Here is a 20,212-nt window from a genome sequence, read left to right on the forward strand (position 1 = left end):
TATGACCTTAAAATTAACTGACTTATATGCATTACAGAAAGTGAACTAAAAAGTCACTTGAGTTTGAAGAAAAGCTGGCAAATCCTACATACAGGTCATCAAACCTGATGAGCACTACTCACAGGTTAATATTTTCAGTGATAAGTCATGTTGATATCATGCACCCTTCATATAACGTAAGGAGAATGGCGTGGCATCTCTATGGTCTTCCTCCCAGAAGACTGTAATCCTATCTAATCATGAGAAAAACATCAGACAAACCCAAATTGAGTGACATTTTACAAAATACCTGACCAGAACTCAAAAGTGTCAAAGTCATCAGAATCAAGGAAAGTCTGAGAAACTGTCATAGTCTAGAAGATTCTAAGATGACATGATGAGTAAATGTGATGTGGTATCTGTTATGGGATTATGAGATGGAGAAAAAAATTGGATAAAAAACTAAAGTTTTGGGAGTATGGACATTAGTTAGTAATGGACCAATACTGATTTATTAGTTGTGATAAGAGTATCATACTAGTGTAACATTTTAACAGTTGGGTCCAGGGTATTTGAGGACTCTGTGCTATCTTTGCAACTTCTCTGTAAATCTAAAATTTTTCCAAAATTAAAAGTTTATTTAAAAAAAATAGGCCAATCCCTATTAAAAATTCATATGGAGATTAAAACTTAGGCCATATTAACACCAATTTAAGCAGCTCAGGCATGTATGTATGTAGCAGATGTGTATATTTATGTTTTCGTTGTGTTTAAATTCATGATTAGTGGGGCGCCTGGCTGGCTTAGTTGGTAGAGCATGCAACTCTTGATCTCAGGGCAATGAGCTCAAGTCCCATGTTGGGTGGCATGGAGCCTACTTTATTTACTTATTTAAAAAAAAAAGATTTATTGAGAGAGAGCGCGCATGAGTGGGAAGGACAGAAGATGTGAGAGTGATAGAGGGAGTCTTAAGCGGACTCTGCACCGACCACAGAGCCAACCCAGGGTTTGATCTCACAACCAAGAGTCAAATGCTTAACTGACTGCACCACCCAGGGACCCCTGGGCATGGAGCCTACTTACAACAAAAACAAAAAGTGAGTGATTTACACATTAAATTGTGTTGATAGACTTGGACTTGTTTGGTAAAGGTAAATGAATGCTATAGTACTATTTTGAAAATAATTCATATATAAATATCCTATGATGTATTTTTTAAAATTTTAAAATTTAAAGTTTCTGGAAAGCAGCTAAGTCTATCAATTCACAGTTCAGGAATATCATATTAAAATAAAATCATAGATGACCTTCATATCTTTTGGGATAGAAGTCCCCTTAGGAAATTAACCTGTTTTCCTGGTACCAAGTAAATATATATTGAAACTGTCATTGACCAATAGATTTTTTTCCAGTAGAAATGTACATCATAGCTCCTTCTGAAAAGCTATATTTTAAAAAATCATAAATTCAGTATCCTTCCTATCATTACATTATATAGTAATAACATTATAAGAATAATGTAATGTAGTAATAAAAAACATTATAAGAATCAGTAGAACAGTATATAAGTACAGGCAAGCGTTTGGGAATGAAAGAAAATATCTGAATAAAATATTGGGAATAAATGGTTGTCTCTTTATGATATCCTCCTCCAACCTTCAGTATAAGAGTAAATGTAGGTCATTGGAAATGTTGCTACCTTCTAAGAACTTTACTATGCTATTTTTCCCCCTTTAGGTTTATGATGCTGCTGTCAGATGGTTGAAATACGATGAGCCTAATCGCCAGCCATTTATGGTTGATATCCTTGCTAAAGTCAGGTTTCCTCTTATATCAAAGAATTTCTTAAGTAAAACAGTACAAGCTGAACCACTTATTCAAGACAATCCTGAATGCCTTAAGATGGTCATAAGTAAGTTGCCTTACTGTCCATTTATAACCTGAGCCTGTAGCCAGTTTCTTTTGAGCTTCAGCCCTTTAGAATGGATCAGACTCGGCACCAGGGGAAACATTCAAGACTTAGCTCTTCTAGATAATTAGTCCATTGGGGTTCTCAGCTGTCTACATGGAGGAGACTTAGCCCTAGCCCTTATTTTTTAGGGACGTGTGTGATAGAAGGTAAAAATTACTTCTACCTTATCTTCTTTTGTGTATGATAACTTTCGTGCACTTTTGTTTCTAGTGTTTCCTTTTTTTAAATTATATTCAGCCAGATAGTATACTGTGATCATTTTTCTTTTTTCTTTTTTGGCCCAGAGTTAATAACTGTGATATTTTTTACTTAGTTTTTCTTGATTTGCAGGCTAAGTCCCAACCCCTCTGTAAAATGCTCCTTAATAAAATTGTACAATTAGACAGTCTGTTGTTTTTCTTTTATTTCTTAGAAACATCCTTGATAGAGACTGCCTTCTACATATTCCAGTATGGACTGTTTGCACTCTAACCTTAAGGCACACTTGTCCTGGACTTCCCTTCTCTATCTTGGGATGTCCTATCACTCCTCTCCTTTACTTAGACCCACTATCTTTGTAGACCCCATTTCTTCCCTTTTCTTAATTCTCTCTGTTGAATGGAATATATCTCCTAAAAGGTTCCTGAAAAAGTATGTATGATAGTAAATATTTGGAGACTTGATGAATCTCTTATCTTTATTTTATCATAAAACACTGAAGGATTCTTAAATGGGGTATAGAATTATATTGAAAATAATTTTCAGTTAGAATTTTGAAGGCATTGTACCATTATTAACTAGCTTCCAGTGTTATTGAGAAATCTGATGCCAGTCTGATCATTTTATTTTTTATTCTTCTACGTAAGCATTTCAAATCTTTTCGGGGGGGTTGGCACCTGGGTGGCTCAGTCAGTTAAGCATCCAACTCTTGGTTTCTGTTCAGGTTATGATCTCTTGAGTTCTGAAATCAAGCCTGGCCTCAGGCTCTGCACTCAGCAGGGGGTCTGCTTGAAGAGTCTCTCCCTCTGTCCCTCACCCCACTACTCATGGATATGCACACTCAGTCTCTCTCTTTCAAATAAATAACAAATCTTTAAAAAATCTTTTTTTCATATCCCTGGTGTTTTAGAAGTTCACAATAAGGTAACTGGGTATGCATTTTTTTTTTTACGTTATCATGTTAGGTATTCTCTATCTTTTCAATAGATTTCTCTATTCTCTATTATTATTGTGATTCTTCAGCAGTTGAGTCTAATCTTTTCTTGTCTCTCTCTCTTTTTTAAGATTTTATTTATTTATTCATAGAGACAGAGAGAGAGGCAGAGACACAGGCAGAGGGAGAAGCAGGCACCATACAGAGAGCCTGATGTGGGACTCGATCCAGGGTCTCCAGGGTCAAACCGCTGTGCCACCGGGGCTGCCCTTTTCTTGTCTCTCTTGTTATCCATCTTTTCTCTTTGTTCTGTCTTCTGGGAGATAGCGTTAATTTTCCTGTCAACACTTTTATTTCAGCTATTTTTAATTTCTGTGAGCTTTAACTTATTCTAGAACTTCTTATTTCATGGCAGTAATACCTTATTCTGAAATAGCATTATGTTGGCTTTCATGCTTCCTTGTCTGCCTTTTCTATATTACCTTTGAATTTTGTTTTTTTCTTCATTGCTATTGAAGGTTTTCTTAAATGTTTGGTATCATCTGTGAGTCATAGTTATAAGAGTAAGTTATTATAAAATCAGTAGATAACGCTGTATATGTGAATGGGCTTCTCACTTCTTAGGCTGAACCGTAGAATAATCAGTGTAAACACAGTTTTTAAATTGAGGAGCCCTCAAGTGTCAGTATCTGTAGATATTTTCTCAGGTAGTTGGGTGCAGGCATTTGAGACCTGGGTAGTGAATATTTTGATACGTAAACTTTGACTTAATCCTCGTCTTCAGGCTCATACCCTTCTCTGTGTGATTCCTCGAGACTGGAATATTTCTGAAGACCAGTCCTCATATCCTACAGTGGAAAAGTCATGGCAGGTTACCTGACTGTGTAGGAGGGGAAGGAGACTGGCGGTTCAAATGTTGTTTATTCAGAATTTTAGAGTTCTCTTATTTTCATCCCCAGTATACTCTCTGGGGTACTTCCTATCTCTAATTATAAATCTTTCCAGAGTTCTGCAGGATAATTTGGCTTGCTTCTTATTGGTGTCTCCTTCCATATCCATTTTGGTTTAGCATTCTATCTGCTACCTCTCTTCATTAACTGAGTTTTAGGGTTACAGATCTTCTGTTATCAAAAAGGTAGAGTTTGTGTTTGTTTCTTGCTTCCTTGTTTGGGATGGCTTTCAAGAAAAGAGAAAAAAGGTCTTAAAATGGCACATTTAGGGGTGCCTGGGTGGCTCAGTCAGTTAAGCATGTGCCTTCAGCTCAGATCATGATCTTGGGGACTGGGATTAGTCCTGCATCGGGCTCCATGATCTGTGGGGAGTCTGCTTCTCCCTCCCCCTCTGTCTGCCACTGCCCCTGCTTGTACACGCTCTCTCTCTCTCACTTCCCCTCTCCTTCACTTCCCTGTCAAATAAATTTTAAAAATAGGGGCACCTGGGTGACTCAGTGGTTGAGCATCTGCCTTTGGCTCAGGTCACGATTCTGGGGTCCTGGGATCAAGTCCCGCATCAGTCTCCCCATGGGGAGCCTGCCTCTCCCTCTGCCTATGTTTCTGCCTCTCTCTTTGTGTCTCTCATGAATAAATAAAATCTTTTTAAAAATTAATTTAAAAATTAAAAAAATGAAATTATGCCCCATTTGGAAGGTTAAAAAAGAGAACTAAAATACAGAACAACTAAACACATAAATATATAAATTGAATTAAATTGTCCTAAGATCCTTGTTTTCTTCTGGAGGCGGGTAGAAATATTAATGTCTAAGGTACATATATTAAAATAGGATAACTATTAAAAAGACTGACACAGTGTATAAAAATTCTCTAGTAGAAGGAAAAATGAAGAGAAAAAGCCTCAACCCAAAAGGAGACAAGAGAGAAGCATAGAAAACTTGAGATGAACCAAAAGTGCAAAATAAGGTATTAGAAAAAATTATAAATAGTACTTTAAATTATATGGAATATAATTTATCTGTTAAAAAATAGGGTTTAAAAAAGAAAATCAAGCTATATATTGTTTTTAAAAGATCTAACTAAAACATAAAGACACAAAATGTTTGAAAAGACATAAAAGGATAAAAATAAGCCAGGAAAACACTAACCAGATAAAAAGATAGGTTAGTTATATAACCATCTAATAAAATATAGGAAGGCAACAATCATTATTAGGGAAAAAGAAGATCACTACATAAAGAGAAAAGGTTCCATTCACTAGGAAGAAAACATTGCTAAACTCATACTGAGTTTAAGCCCACAAAATATATAAAAGAAAAATTATCAGAATTACAGAAGAAACAAATTTAGTACAGTGGGTGAATATAATACAACTTTGTCAGTGACTGATAAGTTAACTAGATAAAAAAATTAGATCATAAAAGTTACAAATGACAATTTTACAAAATTTGACAACTTTCAGTAAATACTAAAGAATTGTTAACATCTTTCACAAAGTTCATACATTTTATAGTCTATTTGTTATAAATTGTTTTGGCTATCTGGAAATGCCTTTTTTTTTTTTCATGCTGTTCTTAAATGAAAGGTTAACTGGGCATGTAATTCTAGATCAAATACTTTGAAGATATTATTTCATCCTGCCATCATCATTCCTGTTGATCCTTGCTGTTAGTTTGGTTGTCATTCTTTGTACATGATCCGAATTTTTTTTCGGTAGCTTTTTATAAGAGCTTTTCTTCATTTTTGGTGTTTAGCACCAAATGCTTCTGGGCATTCATTTCTTTGGTTTATCCTGCTTGATATTTCTTTGTTTCCTGAGTCCAGTGATCTGTGTTTTTCATCGTTTAGAAAATTCTCAGCCATTTTTCCTCAAATAATGCCACTACTTTGGGAATTTTAATTAGAAAAGTTGGCAAGTCTTTCCTTTCATTCTTTGTCTCTGTGTTACATTTGGGATAATTCTTGAAATCTATATTCCAGCTCACTAATTCTTCTTTCATCTATTTCTGTTCTAATCATTTGTTTAATGAGTTTTGAATAGTAATTAAATATTTCTTTTTTTTCAGAGTGTTTTTTGCATGTGTTAAGAATTGTTGACATTATTTTATTGTTGGATCAGTAATACTGCACATCATATATAGTTCAAAAAGACACAAAAGGATATATAGCAAAAAGTAGATATCTCCAGTACTCCTGCTCTCTATTCCCTTATCCTCTCATGCTGAAGGTTACTATTGCTATCTTATATATCCTTCCACAGATAGTTTGCATATACATTTGCTTACATATACTTGTACAAATTATATCTATACCTATGTGTATATATACATAAAATATAAAATTTTAAAACAAATGTTATTTTACTGTGTACTCTGCTACATACTGATTTTTTTCATAGCAGATTAGGTTTTAGAGATCATTCCATGGGTACATATTACCCTTTTTTATTTTCTTAACAGTCACATATAATATTCCATTGTGTGAATATACAGTAATTTTTAACCACTTCCCTGACTGAAGTTTAGGTTGATAAACTCCTAGAAGAATTACTGACAAAAGAGTGTGTGCATTTCAGGGCACCTGGGTGGTTCAGTTGGTTAAGCATCTGCCTTCAGTTCAGTTCATGATCCCAGTGTCCTAGGATGAGCCCTGCTCTGAGGCCCCTGCTTGGCAGGGAGTCTGCTTTTTCCTGCTGCCATTCCGCCTGCTCATGCTTGCTCATGCTCTCCATCAAATAAATAAATAAAACCTTAAAAAAAAAAAAGTGTGTATGCATTTGTAATTTGAGGGGATCATAATATATTACCCTCCAAATAGTTTGTACCTGTCCATGTCCCCACCAGCAATGTGTAGGAAACATTGTGTGTTTCCCCACATGTATATTATACCCTGTGTTCCAGACAGTTTGATCATGGCCAATCTATTAAGTGAAAAAGTATGATTTAATTTGTATTTCTCTAACTAGAGCTTGAATTTCTTTTCATATGGCTAAGAGTTGTTTGTAACTGTGTTCAGTTACTTAATGGAATTTTCTATTAGTTACTGGTCTTAATTTTATTAATTGATAGATTATCTTTCAAATTTGTTATATGATTAATATTTTGCTAGTTATTGTCTTTTGGTTTGTTTTTTTCTGCAGCATGCAGTGATTTAACTTAAGATTTTATGTGGTTTGAATTTTTTTTCATGGCTTCTGTGATTTTTGCCTTAGCTTCCCCTGGGGTCCTTTTTTTTTTTTTTTTTTTTTTTAAGATTTATTTATTGACTTGAGAGAGAGAGAGTGCAAGCTGGAGGGGGCAAAGGGAGAGGGAGAGAGAATCTCCAGCAGACACAGGGCTCAATCTCACAGCTATGAAATCAAAACCTGAACCAGAACCAAGAGTTGGTGGCTTAATTTCTCTACTCTCATGTGTTCTCTCACTTCCTCTCTCAAATAAATAAATAAATAAATATAAAAAAATCATCTAAGGCATTTACTTCTCAAAGCTTTATGTGCATATGAATTACCTTGAAATCTTGTTAAATAAATACATAGATTCTGGGGTGTCTCAGTGGATTAACACCACCTTCAGCCTAGGGCATGATCCTGGAGACCTGGGATCAAATCCCACATCAGGCTCCCTGCACGGAGCCTGCTTCTCCTTCTCCCTCTGCCTGTCTGTCTGTCTGTCTCTCTCTCTCTCTTTCATGAATAAATAAATAAAATCTTTTTAAAAAAATATGTAGGTTCTGATTCACTAAGTAGATTTTGAGATTCAGTAGTTCTAACAAACTCCCAGATGCTGAAGCTGCTGGCCTTTGAACCACATTTTAAGTGACAATACTAGTGCCTGGACCCTACCAACAGAATTTTTTATTTGATGAGTCTGTGGCCGTTTCAAAGATTTCCTAGGTGATTAAGATTGAGAAACTTAATCACAGTTAAGATTGAGAAACTACTAGGTTAGGAGATCTAAATTTGTCATTATTATTTTGGCAGCTATTGCTTGAAGAGCCAGATAATTGACCAGTATGTAGTAAGTGGATGGAGGAGGGAGTTCTTTTTTTTTTTTTTTTTAGTTTATTTATGATAGTCACAGAGAGAGAGGCAGAGACACAGGCAGAGGGAGAAGCAGGCTCCATGCACCGGGAGCCCGATGTGGGATTCGATCCCGGGTCTCCAGGATCGCGCCCTGGGCCAAAGGCAGGCGCCAAACCACTGCGCCACCCAGGGATCCGGAGGAGGGAGTTCTTAGTGACTGCTGAGAATAATAAACTGGTTAGGACTCAGAACCCATTACACGTTTTCCTGCCTCTTTGCCCCTCACTCTTCCCTTAAATGCAATAGAGAGATAATAGAAAAACAGTTACAGAAACGAAAGCACTAGGATATTGGTTATTTCCTTTTCAAAGCATTAAACTACCTGAAGTTCTTGAAAAGTTGCCATGTGTTTTTCTACAGGTGGAATGAGGTATCATCTGCTGTCTCCAGAGGATCGAGAAGAATTGGTAGAAGGCACAAGGCCCAGAAGAAAGAAACATGACTACCGCATAGCCCTATTTGGAGGCTCCCAGCCACAGTCTTGTAGATATTTTAACCCAAAGGTAACTTCTTTTTATTGTTTATGCTTTTGAAAGCTCTGAGCACATAAGCACTCACCCACCACTAGTAATAATAGCTCTTTCCTTTAGAGAAGTTAGTTTATGTGTTCTTTCACGTATCTTTTGAGAGATAGAATTCTCTTCATTTAACAAGGCAATTGAGGCTTAGTCAGATTTTAAATGTTTCCATAATTGCCCTGGAGCACTGCATAATAACCACTATCAGAGAAAGTGGAAAACTAGTTCTTGTATTTTATCTCATTTTGTTAGCAACTCTTTGCTTTCCTCATGTGCTATTTTCAATGTATTTATTATGAAGCTATATGTGTTTATTTTTTTCTTTAGTAATTATGTTTTAATGTAAAATAATGTATACTTATTCTAGAAAAATTGGAAAACCTAGAAAATAACAAAAAGATAAAGTTACCTTTAACTCCACCATCTAGAAATGATCACCAATTTTAATGTGTTTTCCGGTATATGTTATGCCATTTGGGCCAGCAAAGCCTGAGTCATGGGTCTAGAAACACAATTTTTCTTAATGGATTATTAGTTAAAACTTTGAGTCCACTCACATTACTACCTCCTTGATTCTTAGACCTGTGTGTTTTGGCTGTGAAAGAGATAATACCATATTTTGCTGGTACTGCATGTATTGCTTAGGCAAAGCAAATATCACAGTCCTAAAAGATAACACCTGTAACTGGTGTTGAATCTAAGCATATAACGGTCTCTTTCATCATTTTGTTGGCCCATTTTGGTTGATAATAGATACTTGATGAGTCCAGAGCATCCTCTTCACATCACATATTTATCTGATACTTAATACTGTAGTAGCAATGAACAAAGCATTTATAAAAACACATGGTGATGTCAAGAGTGTAAAACCAGAGTAAAGGCCAATCCAAATCCAGAATCAGTATCAACTCCAATGAGGGCAGAGCACTGTCCCTTTAACAATGGGGGGTGGGTGGGTTCCAGTATAGTTAGCCTGGTATTGGGTGACTAACTGGTTCCCTCAAGATGGGGTAACAAATCAAGGGCTCAGGCTTGGTCAGTATTCCTGACAAAGTGGGCAATGTCCAGTAGTGGATAGCCACAGTGGCCTTAGGGAGTGGAAGTACATTAGCTTCCATAGCGACTGGCTTATGCAGCCTCTATCACTACCCTGTAGTCACTCATAAACCCATTGAGCAAGCCTCAGATTGATGAAGGAAGATAGAGATGCAGTCCTATCCACATGATTATTAAGAGACTTTGCTGCAATTGTGGGCACTCTGGTAAGAATTCATAGGAGATGCAAATTTGTGTCCTTTTTAAAGGGTCATCTACATTATCCTTCCTCAAATCTTTTTGTCCACAGTCTTACATTGTTACTTATTTCAGGTCTGCATTCATCTGGGTAAACCATTAGCCACTATCTAGAATTGGTAAAAACTGACCTTAGCCTTTCCCTCCTGAATGGTACAATGAAAGATCAAAGGCACTGCTTAAAATTCTGCCAGGTCAGAAGGTTGCTTCTGAATCATCCTTCAGTACCACTTTGGAACAGACTATAATGCTCTAGCAGTTTACTCTTGGCTAGTACTGTCACGGAGGAACTGGGCTCAGTCTCATGTTTATCAGCTGATTTATAGGGACTGTCTCTATGAATACACAGCCCTGGTTGAGGCAGAAGGCCTCCTAGGAAAGCGTAGGATTAGTTCATTTTGTATTCTGCACCTTCGAGACCTCCAAAAGCCCAGGGTTATGTTTAAATCCCAAATTACTAGTTGAAGGCATGTTATTTGTGATTTGGTAGATCAGGTAAAACTGTTCAAATATGTTAATAATATGGCCATCTGGTTTCCCTTGGTTAAACATTTGCTGTCTGTCAAGACCTAGTGGCTAGCCAGGGTCTATTTACTGAAGAAAATAGTAGCTGCTTAAAGGAAGTAGGCCTGGCTCCAGAGTCCAAGCCATCACGTTCTGTAGTTCTATTGGAACATGACCCAAACTATAAGCAGCATCCTGATGTCCCAAGATCACAAAATAATCTGAGCAGCCAAGCCATTTTACTGTAGCCTGTCCCTCTTAGCTGTCTCCTGCTCTTGCTTTTACCCTTTTGGTTTACCCAGTAAAAGTATATAAGTGGGAGCCTTTTGGTTTACCCAGTAAAAGTATGTAAGTGGGACATCCAGTTACAGGATATGCCATCTGTAATATGTAGGAGATACTTGGGGCAACAAGGTATATTCTTTGTTTCCAAGGAGCTATATACCAGCATGCCATAGCAGAACTTGACAAACTTTTTTCTGTAAAAGACCACTTAATAAATATTTTCAGTTTTGTAGGCTACACAGTTTCTGTCATTACTGCTCAACTCTGATGCTATGGCAGGAAAGCAGCCATACACTGCATGAACAAATGGACATTGCTGTGTTCCAATAAAACTTTATTGACAAAAACAGGCAGTGGGCTAGACCTAGTTGGTCTACAGGTCATAATTTGCCAACCCCATCTCTAGACCTGTGAATATCTAGGAACTTTGTAGTGACGATTGTATTCTAGGATAAACCTCTGTCTTACCATGTCCTGTTCTCCAGAACTGATCAATATTATGGACATGAATATACAAAACCATATATGACTACCTTTGGTAAAGTGAGATAGACCAAGGCTACTGCAGCTTAGATTATAGCATATAGGGAGTCAAGAGATGCTTGAGGTCAGACCATGAAATTATTTTATTTTCCCTGCCAGCTGAAAAGAAATCCCATTTAATTATCTGAGTAGACTAACAGAAATCTACATTAGTCAAAGTGTTAGCTGTATGCCAAGTTTTAGTCATTGTTTCAGTCTGGTGCAGTAAGATCAGGCCTGGTGCTGCCACAGCAATTAGAAGTACCGGTCTTGACAGTTCTTACAAAGCAGCAGTTCCTGCTCTATTTTGGGAGAGAAGGACTTACCAAAGGCGGCTTCTCCTTCTTACTGTAATACTTAACACCATGATTCATAGAGTAAATATGCTGGCAGATAGCAAAAAGACCTCTCCAAGTAAGGAAGATCAGAGTTGGATTGATTAAACACCATCTGTTGGGCTGCTCTCAGCTCATCTGTCTCTGGCACATTCCTCCATCTCTGTAGGCTGATTTTCTTACAAAGACATCTGGCTTCCTTTCTCAGTAAAGATTGGGTATCTGGCAGGTACCCCAAGGCTTCATGGCCTATGCAGCACAGTCCAATAAACACAAATGGCATTGTACTTAAGAGATTGATATACCTACTCATCTATTTCACACCAGATAATGTTAAGACTCTTGACATTTAAGTAGCTATTTACCTTCAGTGTTTTTTTTTTTTTTTAATTTTTCAGGATCCTTTTGAATCAAGAGCAGGGAATCTATAAATATGATGCTTCTTTCCAAGCAAAAATTGAAGTCAAGGGCACCTGGGTGGCTCAGTCTGTTAACCATCTGCCTTTGGTGCAGCTCATGATCCCAGAGTCCTGGGATCAAGTGCCACATCAGGCTCCCTGCCTGCTTCTCCTTTTCCCTCTGCTGCTCTCTCTGCTTGTGTGTGAGCTCGCTCGCTCTCTCTCTCTCTCTAAAATAAATAAAATATTTTTTTAAAAATTGAAATCATAGGAGTTTATAAGTCTATATATACTACAGCTTTCCAAAGCCTAACTATGGTATTTATTTTTACAGTTAAAAGCAAAAAACCTAGCTATACTTGTGGTGAGCATAGCATAACATACAGGTTTGTTGGATTGCTATGTTGTATATCTAAAACTAATGTAATATTGTGTGTCAACTATACTTCAGTTTTTTAAAAAGGTAATTAAACAGGCAACTTGGGTGACTCGGCGGTTTAGTACCACCTTCAGCCCAGGACGTGATCCTGGAGACCTGGGATTGAGTCCCACGTCAGGCTCCTTGCATGGAGCCTGCTTCTCCCTCTGCCTGTGTCTCTGCCTCTCTCTCTGTGTGTCTCTCATGAGTAAATAAATCTTTTTTTAAAAAAAGTAATTAAACTACATTTTGATATAAAATATTTTAAATTAAAATAAAGGTGGCTATTTTGATGTATAGAGTGACAGGAGAATCATGATTTCATTTAGGAGACCATAGCATTGATTCCAGTATATGGCAAACGTGGAATGATTCTTAGCACGTTATTTTTGGTCTGTAGTTCTAACACTTTCCTTGATTTATTTTTTTTATTTCTTTTATTGGACAGTTGAAAAGAGACGCATATTCTCTACAAGCCTGGAAGTGAGACTGTAACTTCAGAATTCCTATTTGCTATTATCAATGGCCCATACATACTTCTCTTTTGTATACTCAACCACAATTTTTTAGACTTTCAATGGAAGAATTCAAATAATTGAGGATATAACTACCAATAAAAATATCCATTGATTGATTATATCAAATATCTCTTATGTCCTAAAGCTAACATAAGTATAATCCCACTTAACTATTTATTAAATGTGTCTGTGAGAAATACCAGGCCCTCCCTTCTTTTAAAACTTTACCTTGAGAAAACTTTCACCCATTACTATTTTTGTGTATCTTAATACAAGTTGATTAGTCTTTATTCTAATAAAATAATTGAGAAGGCTGATTTCATTATAAGTTATTATATGTTATTATTTATCTTGACTCTGCCAAAGAGAACATTATTTCATTATTCAATTCAAATAGATTGCTTAATGAAAAGTATTATACTGGAATTATTTTAAAGTTTTTGAACTTAATCTCCTCAGAAATTAGAATTCAGAATTCATAAATTCAGAATTGACTTTCATTAAGTGGGACCCATTTGTGCCCTATACTAGCCAAAAATTTATCGTTTTTATTGAATTGATCTCCTTCAAAGGGGGCACTTTAAGTAGTGTTACTTAATAGAATTATCCAGTATCCCTATAAGCTATTATCTTTAAATTTTCCTTGGATATGACTGGTGAGAAGAGGCAAATATTTGTATTAATTGTTGACTGAAAAATGATAAAAATCTTAACTTTCTTTTCTGAGTATTAACAGAAAAAGAAGTTATGGGTTGCTGTGTCAAATTGAAATTATATAATTCTTGTTATGGTCCATATAGAGCTTATTGAGCCTCCCTTTCCCCACCTGTACCTGTTTTTAAAGTTTTCAAGTGCTTACTAAAAAAGTTGTTTATGTATAACCAGTGCTCTATTCTCTTAGTATTGATATTCTCAAATTGTAGGATGAGAATGTCTTATGATATTGATGCCTAAATAAAAGTTGACTTAACTGATCAGTTTTTATTTGGACTTTATCAATGAAATGATGAGCTCTAAGGACTTAGAACTTTGTAAGGATTTTGGCTCACCACTCTAATATGGTGGAGAAATAGGATACTATGCCCTAGAGAAAAGGGGATTCTGCATATTCCCTGCCAAAAACAAAAAAAAAGACTAAGACCAGTAGGGTAGGGGTCAAAATCTGCAAATTACAAAGACAGAAAACCATATGGTGCTGTATCACATGGAACTCTCAGGTTTGGAAGGTTTACCCTGAGTACATTTTCTTATTCAGAACTCTTAAGTAGACTCATCACTGAGCTTAATGTCTGGCCCAGTGTAGATACTCAAATTCGAAAGGATGAATAAACCAGTATAACTTTATATAACATTTCACAAGCAATTTTATAGAACTGGATTTAAACATAGGTGGTTCCTAAATCAAAAGAAATGAAGTTACCTTCAACTCAGAACACTTTCCTGTTGGAAATATTGTTTAATAAAGGCATCACAGTCCTTTTTCTCACAGTATCATAGCCACTTTACCTCTTAAAACAGCCCTCTCCTGAAGAAATGGTCCTACTCTGTGATCAGGGTGGAAATGGGCAGTTATACATTGCATGTGATTGTGAAAGATGTGCACAGAGAAATGTAAACCTTAAGTTAAAAAATTAGTAAGTCTTTTTATAAAAGTGTATCAGTAGTCCTTGGTACCTTCAAGAGTACTATAGAAGCAGTACACTGAGGTAAGAAGGTGGGCACTGCTAAAATGATCAGGAGTGTTTAAAGGAACAAAATATCCAATGTGGGCAGCAGTCATCCCAAGTGGATTGGTCCTCTAGCTGTGTGCTCAGGGACTGACATTGTTACAATGCAAGTGTGGGTCATCATGGGTTTCCTGTAAGCTTCCTTACTTGTTATAATTGGCACCCAGTGGTAACACTGTCCTCTGCAGCGGATGCATAGTAAGCATTCCTCAAGCTTGGTTGTTTGCAGGCATTTTGGTTAGACAGTTGGTCCTCATATTTGGTAGAAGAGATTGGAGCACATTCTGAAGTAAATTCTCAGCAGAGTGCTCTGCATTCCTAACATGTCTTCCAAAATATTGGAGGCCTCTATTCTTTTTTCAGGCATCTCCACCACACACTGTTTTGTAGATTTATTTTAAAATCAACCTGACAGGGCAACCCCGGTGGCGCAGCGGTTTGGCGCCGCCTGCAGCCTGGGGTGTGATCCTGGAGACCCGGGATGGAGTCCCACATCGGGCTCCCTGCATGGAGCCTGCGTCTCCCTCTGCATGTGTCTCTGCCTCTCTCTCTGTGTCTATGAATAAATAAATAAAATCTTAAAATAAATAAATTTCCATTTAGAAAAAAATAAAATCAACCTGACAGCCCCTTGCATGCCACGAAGTTCCCCTTCAAGGATCTGTTTCATTTTGTCACTCCATCTGCAAGAAACCCCAGGGAAATATGAGTAACCATGGGAGTGGTAATGTCAGACTCATTCTCTTTAAGCCATAATTATCATAAATTAACAGATCAGTCCCCTAAAAAAGTGGGGAGCGAGCAGAAATAGAACTGTAGGTATTTGAGTGAGGGCCATAAGTGGGAAGGAATGAGGAAACTAAAAATGGTCTCAGTGTGGTGATATTTTAAAAGACTCCAGCCATCCTGGAATTAACTGGAAAGTAGTAGGCATATGAACACAGGGCTACAGGGGTAAGGGTCAGGCTGAGGATAACCAGCAGAGAAGGAAATAAATTATCACTATTTACTATACCATGTCACTTGAAAATTTCTCTTAGCTACCTTGGTAATTGTTCATATGATGACACAGAGGCACAATAAGATCTGTCATCACAGAAGTATTAAAACATGTCCAAATAGGTTTGGTATGATTATTTTCTTTGAATATGGATCATCAGTATGAGATAATTATCCTCAGCTGTTATAAACAACAGAGCCTATTGTATGGAGTATGTATAGAAGCATGACGCAGTTAGAGGCTGAGGTCACTGAGGCAGTGACTGAACATAGCCATTTAAAAGTCCCAGTATGGTGGCTTAGTCAGTTGGGCATCTGCCTTTAGCTCAGGTCATGATCTCAAGATCCTGGGATCAAGCCCCACCATTGGGCTCCCTGTTCTGTGAGGAGCCTGTTTTTCCCTCTCTCTGCCCTTACCCCTGCTTGTGCACTTGTTCTCTCTGTCGAATAAATAAAATCTTTAAATTAATTAATTAATTTGTTTATTAATTAATTTAAAAAAGAAGTACCAGTACGGAGATGCCTGGATGACTCAGCTGGTTAAGCATCTGACTCTTGATCTCAGCTCAGGTGTTGATCTCAGGATTGAGTTCAAAGCCCCACATGTTGAGCTCCACACCCAGAGTGGAGAGCCTACTTTAAAAAAAAAAAAAAGCCCCAATATGACAGGCAGTAACAGCCTTGTTAATTTGAAGAGCTCACTCTGAGTTGAATTTGTCCATGGGAGCTTCATGGAGGTTTTCTTGAAGGAAACTTATTGGTAGAGTTTGGATAGGAAGAAAGAGAAAAGACAAGAATATATTGAATCCTAAGTATGAATGCATCTTTTTGGCTTGATAAGTATGGTTATTAAAATTTTTCATATAAGCTCAAGTATTATTTAACTGCATGGAATCTAATAGTTTTGTGCTTTAAAAAAAAAAAAAAGAAAGAAATTAGAGGGGTGCCCAGGTGGCTCAGTGGTTGAGTGTCTGCCTTTGGCTTGGGTCGTGGTCCTGGGGCCCAGGATAGAGTCCCACATAGGACTTCCCCACAGGGAGCCTTTCAAGTTTAGCTAGATGAGCTTAGGCAAATCAGTTTATCTTTCTAAACGTCAGTTTTCTGGTCTGTTAACAGAGTTGAAATCTCAGGATTTATGTGAATATCAGTTACGTTCACTTGACTCCATCTTTGATCTTCATTCACTCAGTTTCAGGATTCCTCATTTTCCATATTTAAAAGTGAAAGTTCTTCATTTTTTCATCTTCATTTCTTCATGAGTATGTTACTGCATTTTAAGATTCAGGATAGTCATTTAAGGGGTAATATTGCCTTCTTGTGCCAAGAATTAAAATAACAAAGCAGAGTTCATCTAAAGGCAAATCTTGTGTTGAAATACCTGGCAGAGTGCTAACACAGGGATACTTCCCTCCTATTTCATTTATTTTGTATTCAAAGGACAAGTGGTATTATCAAGCATAATCCTTCTTAGATTTCACTTTTGGATCGAGTTTCATTTCATATTTAAATTTCTGAGTAGTTTAGGTTTGAGTTTTTGGTTTTTGGTAGTATGGTTTTCTTCTGAGAGTGGAAGGCAAGAACATTTTGTGATCCGATAAAGCACCAGTTATTCTGAATCAGAAATTCCCTTTAAGCTGGTCTCTGGCCTTATTCAGATTCCTTGTCAATGCTAATAATCACTAACAGCTGAGAAATAACCACTTACGGGTTTGTTGTTCCTAATTTTATCTAGCAGTTTACAATAGCACAGTCATGCCTTCCCACCCCATCCAGCCTCCACTGTGGAAGCCTTTTTTCCTAACTACAATGCTATATTTCTTGAAGAACTTAGGTTACTAAAATGTTTTCTTCTAATGGCTAATTTATGAAACCCTTTTCTGTACTTGGAGAGGTTAATATGTTTCCGGTGATATTTGCATGACCCTCTTGAAAATTAGTGTATTTCAAAATGGGTAAAACCTGTGAAATTATTTGGCATGATCAAGTGTTTACTTCCGAAAACCAGAATGCCCTAGTAAGTGTTCCACTTGGAAGGACGGCAAAAACTGATTCTGCTGTCTTGTAGCGGAAATGCAGCCTCATAGTATAGTAGCTATTAAGTTTTTCAGATCTTAAAACGTTAAATTAGTTTTACTTTCACCTTTTTGTTAAGATATTTAGCACTATTAAAAGCATTTGCTCTAAGAAGTTGTTTTCCTTGTGCCACACTTTTGGTACCATTTGCCTAGTTGTATTAAAAAATTTTTTTTGAAGATTTTATTTGAGAGCGAGCATGCGTAAGTGGGGAAAGGGGCAGAGGGAGAAGCCAACTCCCTGCTGAACAGGGAGCCCAGATTCAGGGCTCCCAGGATCATGACCTGAGCTGAAGGTAGATGCTTAACAGACTGAGCCACTCAGGTATCTTTTAAAATAATGATTAAGATATTTCAGCATAATTCCTGGAAAGGGAAGTGCTTGATAATGAATAAGTTAATTAGTAGCTCTTTGTTCAGAGGTACTTCTAAAACATTTGGAGCCTAAGATCATTGGATTTTAGGGCTGAAAGGGAGAAGCCCTAAATTCATCCAGTTCAGTCTTTTTGTTTTACAGGGAAGGGAACTAACATCCCTGAAAGATAAGTGACTCTGTGCATCCCAAGGCTTCTCCGCAGCCTTGCTCAGTGCCTGTGTTTCCCAACTCCCTAGAGGTCCATTCTTTGTGATTTTGTGAAATGAATGAAGCTAGAACTGTTTTTATGTATTTTTCATGAAACTACTTCCAGGAATATTCTTGCATCTGGCATAAGGCTGCTTTCTCTATAGATTGTTGCCATAGTTCTGTGATTATTTTTAAACAGCTTTTAGAAACTAAAATAAATCAGATAATGGCTTAACAAAAAGTGCTTATGATTTGGTCATCTTAAACTCAGATGGACTCCTTGAAATTTCTGCCAGAAAGCTTAAGGTTTTGCCATTTTTGTTCATTTTGCTTTCCGTTTTTTCTAAGACCAGTCTCCCCTATCTTTGGTATCCTTTCAAAAATGATCCAAAATAAAATTCTCAAGCCTTAAAAATAAGTATTTCTTTTATTTTGGATTTTGGTTGTCTGTGCCATTTCTATTATTTGAAGATTCATGTGTTTTCAGAATGTGGATTAGTATAAAATCAGTCCTTACTCTCAAGGAAAATAGACTGATATTTTTGCCTTGTGGAATTTAGAGAGCTATTACAGCTCCTTACCTCAAGAAGCATTTCACTATCCTGTAGCATTGTACTACTGCTAGAAAAATCACACAGAGCAAGATGTAGGAATGCTTATTCTTGAAGCCCAGACTTTAGTGTGGTGGGGATTTAGAAAAAAGCAGTCAGGGAAGCCTACAACAAGGAAAGGAGCCTTGAGCTTTAAAAAAGAAGAAAAAAAAAAAGTCTAGAGTGTTGGTATATCACAGCAGAGACAAGAAAGTCTGACTAGGACCAGGGAAGACAGGACTTTATACATGAATGTGTATGTATGTGGATGCATAGACAGGTAACATATCAAAAGTTCCTTCTACCTCTGTCTTTTTTTTTTTTTTTTTAAGATTTTATTTATTTATTAGAGACAGAGAGAGAGAGGCAGAGACACAGCCAGAGGTAGAAGCAGGCTCCATGCAGGGAGCCTGACATGAGACTCAATTCCGGGTCTCCAGGATCACGCCCTGGGCTGAAAGCAGTGCTAAACCGCTAAGCCACCAGGGCTGCCCCCTACCTCTGTCTTTTCCAGGCTTTCTAGTTTTACCATTTTCATATCTTTTGCTCAGACAGGCACAGAACTTTGCATGAAATAGATACTCAGTAAAACTTAACTGAATTAAATTGTTTTTAGAGTAACAGTTCCCTGCCCACACACATACACTGTAACTCTACTGCTATGTATCTATCTAGTTGCTAACAGGAAAGCTATGTTTCCCTCTAGCTTGAGGTGTAACCTAGGAGTTCACAGAGCGGTAAACAGGCCCCAGGTTGGGGGTAGTCCCATCACTACTAAGATAAAAGCTGGCATTCAAATCTATGGAGCCTATAAGTCTGACTTCTCATCTATATTTTTGCTTCTCTGCTTGCTTCCTCAACTACTCATATGTTATCTTTTAGGCAGTACAAATTATTAAAGGGTAAACATCAGATCACCTTCTTGGTATTCTGTTTTGGGTGAGGTATAGATAGGGAGAATTAGACTTTCCAGTGAGATCTACCTATACATACAGGAAAAAAGCTCCCCTACATACATGCATACAATCAAAGCCAGGTATTTTCAAACACAGGTGCAGTTAATACCTGACAGGTGTATTTAATGATATCAAGTGTAAAACATTAAATTTTAGCTAAAATGAAATCATATTTGCATTCTAAGTAAAATTCTTGCAAAGTTCGTTTCATCTGCCTAGAAGAAAACTATTAGGCAGAATATTAAATGTGGTCACAATTGATCACGCTTAGTGTCTAACATGAACTTTGACTAATGACAGTATTTGGAGAGTTGAAAAAGATTTAAAAACTTGAGGATATCATGGAGCCCAAATTACTAGTAGAAGCGTGTGCCTTTCTTGTCCCACATGCACTCACG

At 37.0% G+C, this 20,212-nt stretch overlaps 1 protein-coding gene across 4 annotated transcripts in view; it reads left to right on the forward strand.

Moving 5' to 3' along the window:
- Positions 1-20,212, forward strand: part of KLHL7 (kelch like family member 7) — a 66,076-nt gene that overhangs the window by 30,866 nt on the left and 14,998 nt on the right. For all 4 annotated transcript variants that reach the window (XM_055314832.1, XM_055314829.1, XM_055314830.1 and 1 more), the window contains 2 exons: positions 1,717-1,891; positions 8,475-8,617. In XM_055314832.1, coding sequence (XP_055170807.1) covers positions 1,717-1,891; positions 8,475-8,617 — 318 coding nt within the window. The remainder of the gene's footprint in view (positions 1-1,716; positions 1,892-8,474; positions 8,618-20,212) is intronic.

The sequence above is a fragment of the Nyctereutes procyonoides genome, unplaced genomic scaffold (genome assembly GCF_905146905.1).
Source record: "Nyctereutes procyonoides isolate TBG_1078 unplaced genomic scaffold, NYPRO_anot_genome, whole genome shotgun sequence".
Lineage (NCBI taxonomy): Eukaryota > Metazoa > Chordata > Mammalia > Carnivora > Canidae > Nyctereutes > Nyctereutes procyonoides.